Here is an 8490-nt window from a genome sequence, read left to right on the forward strand (position 1 = left end):
TGGCTTTTGGCTAGTTTTTTTGATAGTCCTTAGCTGGTTTTGAAATGTAAACCTGGCAACTCTTGAGTTCTGAAACCATGTGACTATAGGCAGTATAATCAAATAATTGTGCCTATTAGTGTGTAAGAACCTTCTACCAATAACCTGTTACTTTGAGAAATCGCTTAATGTGCTAGCTAGCGTATTAATGTGAGTGCCAGTTGTTGTGACACACAGCAGCCTTCATGCCCAGCACAAGTCCCACACTGACTGACATTCTGACAATTCCCACAGCTATAGCTCAGAGCTGACGTCAGAGTCATCGGTCGCTCTAGTCACGTGGTGTCAGAACCCAGAGCGCATCGATGCGGCCCTAGTGTACGTGTGAGTGAGCGGGCGCCGGTCGGACAACATGGCGGATGACAAGGTTAGTGGAAGAGTGGGTTTCACGCGGAGTTGAGCCAGGTTTATTCTGTGTCTAAGGTCCCCTGCCTGGGGCGTTGCCCTATTGCGCTTCCGAGTTATCCGCCTTCGTTTTGTGGCACTTTCCGACTCCTTGTGAAGCGGAGCTTGTGGTGCAGTTGATATAGATCCTGGGGCAGCAGCAGCAGCCTGTTCACTCAATGTGCGCATTGATACCGGGTTTATTCACGTGTATTAGAACAAGGCCTAAGCCGGCTACAAACAATTGTCTTTCCGTACAATTGTCGGAACCGTATTTAAATGGTTTTAAGTTCTTTGTAAATGAACTTGCAGTTGCTAGTGAAAACTTTACCTGGCGGACTTGTTTGTATTCTCTGCACTGCTGGTTCCCAATCCTGAAACAATGTAGCAGAAGCTAAGAGTCTCTGACTTCAATACACAGATCAGAAGGGCACGCCTACTGCTTTACTAGCTTTTCTCTTTACACTAACTATTGAAAATGTTCTTTATCTATTGCTGTGCCTCAAGCAGTGATGGCAACATAATGCAGCTTAATCAGAGAGGGATTGTTAACTTTTAAATTAACTTTTAGTATGATGTAGAGAGGGATATTCTGATACAATTTGCAATTGGTTTTAATTTTTTATGGTTTTAGCTTTTTATTCAGCAGCTCTCCAGTTTGTAATTTAAGCCATCTGGTTGCTAGGGTCCAAATTACCCTAGCAACCATGCTTTGCATTCAGAAAGGGACTGGCATATGATGGGGGGGGGGTCAGTGACCCCCGTTTGAAAGCTGAAAAGAGTCAGAAGAAGAAGGCCAATAATTCAAAAACTATAATAAAGAAAAGATTAAGGCCAATTGAAAGTTGCTAAGAAATAGCCATTCTATAATATACTAAAGGTTAACTTGATGGTGAACCACCCCTTTAATCGATATTCAGAATCCTATGATGCTGCATGTGCGTCTGTGTTAGATACAATCAGATGGATGTCCTTTACACGTGTGTGTGTAGAATAACCTTTAGGCTAAAGTCACTATGTGACGAGGGGGGGGGGTTCAAACAGAATGTGACAGTTGATATGGAAAGGGGAGGGCATTAGTGACACTTGCTGTAGAAAAGCTGAATGTCACTGACACTTGCACGTTGCTGCCTGAAGGAATTCCCAAACAGCCCTTCAGCTGCCTCCCTCCTCCTTACCTAGCTGAAGTGTGCATCCCATAATATCTATAGTATATAATATCCCATAATATCTGAAGCCTCAGCAGGTTCTGTCTTGCGCTTGGATCTCAGATTTTCCATGCCCTGGGCCAGTCAGCCACAATGCCACATTTATCTGAGCTGAGCAAAAAAGAATAATGTGCTGCAATAAGGTGTGTGAAGACAACAAATATCTCATGGATGGTCACTTCCAGACTACTGGCCTCTAGTTGGACAGTCTGAGGATAGTGTATGACTGCCTCTTTATGGCACACGGGCTGAAACATATCTGAAATTGCCTATCGGAGCATGATCTGACTTTTCATCCAGACAATGTGAGTTAAAGGTAAACTGTCATGAGAAAAAATGTTTTTTTTTCTTTTCAAAACACATCAGTTAATAACGCTGCTCCAGTAGAATTTTGCACTGAAATCCATTTCTCAAAAGAGCAAACAGATTTTTTTTTTTTGTATTTAATTTTGAAATCTGACATGAAGCCAGACATATTGTCAGTTTCCCAGCTGTCCCCAGTCATGTGACTTGTGCTCTGACAAACTTCAGTCACTCTTTACTGCTGTACTGCAAGTTGGAGTGATATCACCCCCTCCTTTTCCTCCCAGCAGCCTAACAAAAGAACAATGGGAAGGTAACCAGATAGCAGCTCCCTCAGCTGCCTAAGAACAGCACTCAATAGTAAAATCCAGGTCCCACTGAGACACATTCATGGAGAAAACAACAGCCTGTCAGAAAGCAGTTCCATCCTAAAGTGCTGGCTCTTTCTGAAAGCACATGACCAGTCAAAATGACCTGAGATGCACCTACACACCAATATTGCAACTAAAAAAAATACACTTGCTGGTTCAGGAAATACAGTTTACATTGTAGAGTGAATTATTTGCAGTGTAAAGAGTGTCATTTAGAAATAAAAAATACATCATAAAAATCATGAGAGAATCCCTTTAAAGGTGTTTTCCAACGCTATAGTATTTCCCACAACACAGGAGTGATCAAGTCCTCCACCCATTGCCTGTAATGAGGACTGCCTGAAAGCAACAGTCCTAGTTCTCAGCCTGAAAACTCACAGCAAAGTATAGGGGCATCTCCAGGAGGCCAGAGCCAAATATAATGTATTTCAGCTTAGGAAGATACCGCTCTATGCCACATGGAATCAGAATGAATGGAAACTGCCTGAAAAGCTCTGTGTGTGCCTTCAGCCTAATTTTTAGCTGGATAGCAAATGTGATACAGGTATAGGACCAGTTATACAGAATGCTCGGGACCTGGGGCTTTCCGGATAATGGATCTTTCTGTAATCTGGATCTCCAGTCTTGAAGCCTACTTAAAAAATCATGTAAACATTAAATAAACCCACTAGGCTGGTTTTTCTTCCAATAAGGATTAATTATATCTTAGTTTGGATCAAGTACAAGATACTACTTTATTATTATTATTATATAGAAAAAGTAAGTTATCATTTAAAAATTTGGATAAAATTGAGTTTATGGGAGACAGCCTTTTCCTAATTCTGAGCATTCTGGATAACGGGTTTCTGGATAATGGATCCCATACCTGTACTTTGAAGATGCAGAAAAGCACAGTAAATCGCCTCCTGCAACTTTGTGTGATTTCACACAGGGAGATTTCTTCTCATTTAGGCAGTGCGATTTTTTGGTGACAAAACACGATTTTGTTCCCTTTTGCTTCCTACTGTGGACAGTTTGGATTGCCCCAAGTATGGAACATCTAGCCCTCGGACCAGTCACTGGATCACATGGGCCCCTCGAGTCCCATCAGATGTGGATCATACCCACTGCTCGATGTGCTCCTCACCTGAAATGACAGGAGCAGGAAACCAACTGTTTCACAATTAAAAGGCTCAGATTAAAGATGCCATATTGTACCATGTGACACGGTCACATAAAATGATAAACCTGAGGATAATTCTAACAACATATGGGCAGGCTTCATGAATAATAATCAAATCAGGAGGTTTGTTTCTGTCAAATGACACCTAAAAATAACAAACGGAATGGCTGAAAATATATAACAGAGTTAAAATTGCAAAACTTATCATATTAAAGGGAAAATAAACCCTTTTCCTTTGCTGATCTTTTTCACAGTTCCTACTCTGGTGCACAAATCAAGTTAAAAATATGCCTGAAAATATGTGTTACGAAAATATTTTGTGTTACTAAACATCTTTATACTTTGCAGGGCTCCTCAAAGCTGAAGGATCTTGCCTTTCTGAAGGGTCAGATAGAAGTTCTGCAGCGCAGGCTAGAAGATGAGGTACAAGCCGGAGTGGCAAAAGTACGTTTTTCAAACAGTCACATTATTGCCGGTTTGTGAAGAAAAATCCTTGTATTTGAAAGCATATGCACTTTCATGGGTAAGGCCAGAGACACATTCTCAGATTCGGGGAGATTTAGTCACCGGTGATAAATCGCCTCTTCGGGGCAACTAATCTCCCGGAACTGCCTAGAATCTAAATCGCCGGTGGGATGGCACAGTGAGAGCTTTGTTTTCCGAAGTCGCACGAAGTTTCCTTGTGAGGCAACTTCGGAAGACTTTCGGAAAACGAAGCGCACCGATTGCCATCCTGCCAGCGTTTTACATTCTAACCAGTGGGAGGCAGTTCGGTGAGATTAGTCGCCCGAAGAAGAGGAGATTTGTCATTGTGCCACTAATCTCCCCGAATCTGAGCGTGTCGCTGCCCTAAAACATGGGGCCGCAAATTGAACAATACCAGTCTTTTCTCAGAATGTTTGTGTGTGATTACAGCATTCCAGGACAGATCACAAGATCCTTCCGCCATGGCTTAATATGCCATTCAGTGCTCACACAGTCTCTTTGTTATTCTGCAGTCACCTTACTCCTTGCAGGATAAACAGCTTTGACTATTTTTATGCTGTAGATATTAATAAAACAAGTCATTCTAATACTCTGGAAGCATGTCATAGGTCTTGTCATAACAGGTAAGAACTTAAAAACATCGAAATGATGCATATATTTGAAAGGATAATAAAAGCCATGCAATGTTTATGTCAGGTTATTCCTATGCAGTGCTGTTACTTGATTCCTTCATCAATGAGTAAAGGCTCTGCAGCTTCCCATAATCTGAAGTCATCACTGATTTGTATCTGCAGCATCCCTTAACCCCATATTGCATATCCGAAGGACATATGCTTCTTCGTAAAATTAAAATTTGAGCAATGTAAAAGCAATTAGATGTGACCTGCTTATGCACAGAATTCAGTTCACGGTTTCGCTAAATCCTAGCCTCTTTCAGCAGAATTCGGATTCAGCCAGGAGCCTTCCAGGGCAAATAAGCGTTTACATTAGGTTCAGGATTCATTAGGTTCAGGAATCCTTCCTGAAAGATTTGGGGTTCAGCTGAATCTCATAAATAGCTTGCAAGTTGTTTTTTTTTTTAACCCCTTCAATGCTTACCTTCAGGTTGTTGCAACTAGACAGGACTGTTTTATATTGTTCTGTTGCAGAAATTCTCAAGCCACCAAAGAAATGTTGTACAGGTATGGGACCCATTATCTGGAAACCCGTTATCCTAAAAGCTCCGAATTACGGAAAGGCTCCCATAGACCCCATATCTCCAATAGATCCTATTTTATCCAGGATTCGGTTCGGGATTCAGCCTTTTTCAGCAGGATTCGGCCGAATCCTTCTGCCCGGCAAAACCAAATCAGAGTCCTAATTTGCATATGCAAATTAGGGACAAGGAGGGAAATTGCATGACTTTCTGTCACAAAACAAGGAATTAAAAAAAATGTCCCCATCCCTAATTTGCATATGGAAATTCGGATTCGGTTTGGTATTCGTCCGAATCTTTTTTTTCGGATTCGGTTTGGTATTCGTCCGAAGGATTCGGGGGTTCGGCCCAATCCAAAATAGTGAATTTGGTGCATCCCTAATTTTATATTTCATTTGTGTTCCCCTCAGGAGGGCCTGCCTGATCATTATGTATTGAAAAATAAGTAACTGCTAAATGGTTTGAAGAGTACTTTACACATTTACTTCACTTATTGTGTGTCATTTTAGCTTGTTTTATAATGGAGATATTTATTGCATCTACTTTTTCTCTTGTTAACAGGATGGTTCATTTTTGAGCTCTCCATTTCTGAAGGGATTCCTGGCTGGATACGTTGTTGCCAAACTGCGAACCTCTGCTGTTCTGGGATTTGTGATCGGAACCTGCAGTGGTATTTATGCAGCTCAGTCATACGCTGTGCCAAATGTTGAGAAAACCATCAAAGACTACCTTAGCTCTCTGAGAAAGGGACCTGATTAAACTGGACGGAGCTTACACTCCATTCCCTGCTCCTCTCATGTATTAAGTGCTTTACTTGAACGATATAGTTAGAATTAGGGACCTATAACGTTGCACATTCACTGTGTGCGCTGTTACATGAACTGGATGTAAGGTCTGTAATACTCGGTATACTCAGCAGGCCTGACATCTGTTTACTTGCCTTTATACAAAGCAGAATGCAATTCGGTTGAACATTATGGTGCGTGGAACAATTCTCAGAGCAAAGAAGATAACATTATTGGAACGGCTAATACACTTGAGCTCCATCAATCGTAACTCGTGATATTTTATGCTTGCATGCAGTCCGAGTAGCAAAACTTGATTTATTTCTTTACCTGTTCGTATTTGTCAATGGTGTTTATTTCTAGTGCATAAGCATTTTATCCAGGTCTGTATATGAAATAAAATTTGGTACCAAAAACCACTGACCAATATAAATGGGCTTTGCTCCATAATTTCCAAGGATCGAAGAAATGTATTCCATTAACGTTGAACCTAATGGGTCGAACCTTTCTCTGGGTAAGAAAAAACTGAAACAGATATTATGGGGACTGATGTTAGTCCTGTCTGTTACCATTTATGGTTCTCATGCGCCTCTTATTTACCTCTGCAAAGTCAATGGTGAGATTCCCTTCAGTTCATCGGCTGTTGTTCTCCTAATTGAATTGAGCAAGTTTGTAATCTCCCTGGTATTCTTCCTCATTCAGGATCGGAAATCCCTGAAAGCCTCTCTCTCATGGCGTTTAGCAGCGCCTTATGCAGTGCCTGCTGTTCTATATGGAGCAAATAACAATTTAGTGGTTTACATTCAGCACTTTATGGATCCTTCTAGCTTCCAAGTGTTGAGTAACCTGAAGATTGTCAGTACAGCCATGTTGTACAGTTTATTCCTGCGCCAGAGGTTGTCCGTCCACAGATGGTTTTCTGTCTTCTTGCTTTTGGCTGCTGGAGTATTCTACAGCTATGGTGGAATCAAAGATATGGAAAAGGTGTCTTCAGACACAAATCTGTATGTCACGCTTCCAGGCTTGCTATTAATGCTTGCTTATTGCCTTATCTCTGGACTGTCTGCTGCTTACACAGAAATGACTTTAAAGACTCAGAAGATACCATTGAACATGCAGAATCTTTATTTATATTCTTTTGGCATAATTATAAACTTTACAGCACACCTGACCAACAGTCAATATGGTGACTTTTTTGATGGCTTTTCTGTTTGGGTTTGGGTGATTATCCTGAGCCAGGCGCTTAATGGCTTGATTATGTCTCTTGTAATGAAACACAGTAATAACATCACCAGACTTTTCATCATTTCTTTCTCCATGCTGGGAAATGGGCTTCTGTCTTTCATTTTGTTCCAGCTGCAGCTCACAGCACTCTTTTTCTTGGCAGTTCTCCTCATTGGCCTTGCTGTCTACATGTATTATGGCATGAAGTAACACCGGGTTAATACAGTACACCACCTTTTGATTCCATTCTCTAGAATTATAACCATGGGTGATGTGTTGGACACTGTTACTGGGAATGAAGGGCATAATAGACCATTTAAATATATGCCTGTCATGTGCCCATCCTAAGCTTGCACCATATTATCACCACATTATTAGGTGGAACGGACAAGGTTTTATTTAACCCATTAATACTTATTCAGCTAAATCAATGGCTTCCTTAAATTTAATAGACGTATTTATATTGCTGAGAAAATATACCCTGGACCCAAGGGACTCACAAAGAAATGTGCAAATAAACAGGTGCATAGCTTCCAGTTTACATTTGTACTTTGCTTTCCGCATTGAAATGCAATCCCACACCCTTATATCAAGTCAATAAGATCTAGTTCAGCCCAACTCTTGCCCAAACTGACATTATGGCTGGACTTTCAGGTGTATCCAGTAGGCATTCTCCAAAAATATCCCCCCCCCAGCCCTCTGCACATGGTTGTCTTTGGAAAATGTTAAAAGTCATAACTACATGGCAGTGAACCCAAACCAAAGAACAATTCTATATTTTGGGGGTGAAATATATATGATGCATGTTTGTTATCGCTGAGAAAAATGTTGGATATATTCAATGTAAGAGTGCTTTTTTTCCATGTCCTTTAATATGCTTTATTTTCTGCATCAATTAAACTATTTTTATGCAACTTGTGTATATGAAGTGACATTTCTTAATACGTTAAATAAGATATCCTAACTTGCATAACAAGTAGGATTTTTACTGGGGGGGGCACTAGAGTTTGATCTTTAAAGGGGTTGTTCATCTTTGGTTTATCTGTTAGTATGATGTAGGAAGTGATATTCTGACAACATTTGCAATTGGTTTTCATTTTTTATAATTAGTGGTTCTTGAGTCATTCAGATTTTGTATTCAGCAGCTCTCCGGTTTGTGATTTCAGCAATCTGGTTGCCAGGGTCCAAATTACATAAGGAATAAAAATGAAGTCTAATTTCAAATGGTTTTAGTATTCTGCTATTAGCACCCTGCAAACAACTCCTTTCATTACAGATATAACTGATCAAAGAAAAGTTAATTATAGATGTAAGAAAATTCAATGACAATGCA

At 40.5% G+C, this 8490-nt stretch overlaps 2 protein-coding genes across 2 annotated transcripts; both read left to right on the forward strand.

Moving 5' to 3' along the window:
• The first annotated feature begins 255 nt into the window (after window positions 1-255).
• Window positions 256-6361, forward strand: slc35a4.S (solute carrier family 35 member A4 S homeolog). Its single transcript, XM_018256260.2, has 3 exons — window positions 256-406; window positions 3816-3911; window positions 5710-6361. Exons 1-3 carry the CDS (start codon window positions 392-394, stop codon window positions 5905-5907), a joined length of 309 nt encoding a protein of 102 aa, XP_018111749.2. The 5' UTR covers window positions 256-391; the 3' UTR covers window positions 5908-6361.
• Window positions 6362-6401: 40 nt separating this feature from the next.
• LOC121393079 (probable UDP-sugar transporter protein SLC35A4) lies at window positions 6402-8071 on the forward strand. The gene has a single exon (XM_041588818.1). The coding sequence runs from the start codon at window positions 6402-6404 to the stop codon at window positions 7365-7367; it is 966 nt and encodes a 321-aa protein (XP_041444752.1). The 3' UTR covers window positions 7368-8071.
• The last annotated feature ends 419 nt before the right edge of the window (window positions 8072-8490 follow it).

This window comes from Xenopus laevis, chromosome 3S (assembly GCF_017654675.1).
Source record: "Xenopus laevis strain J_2021 chromosome 3S, Xenopus_laevis_v10.1, whole genome shotgun sequence".
NCBI lineage: Eukaryota > Metazoa > Chordata > Amphibia > Anura > Pipidae > Xenopus > Xenopus laevis.

Coding starts and splice junctions, on each gene's coding strand:
- LOC121393079 (XM_041588818.1), top strand. CDS start 6,402: ATGTATTCCATTAACGTTGAACCTAATGGGTCGAACCTTTCTCTGGGT.
- slc35a4.S (XM_018256260.2), top strand. Junction 3,912..5,709: donor TACAAGCCGGAGTGGCAAAA/GTACGTTTTTCA, acceptor TCTTGTTAACAG/GATGGTTCATTTTTGAGCTC.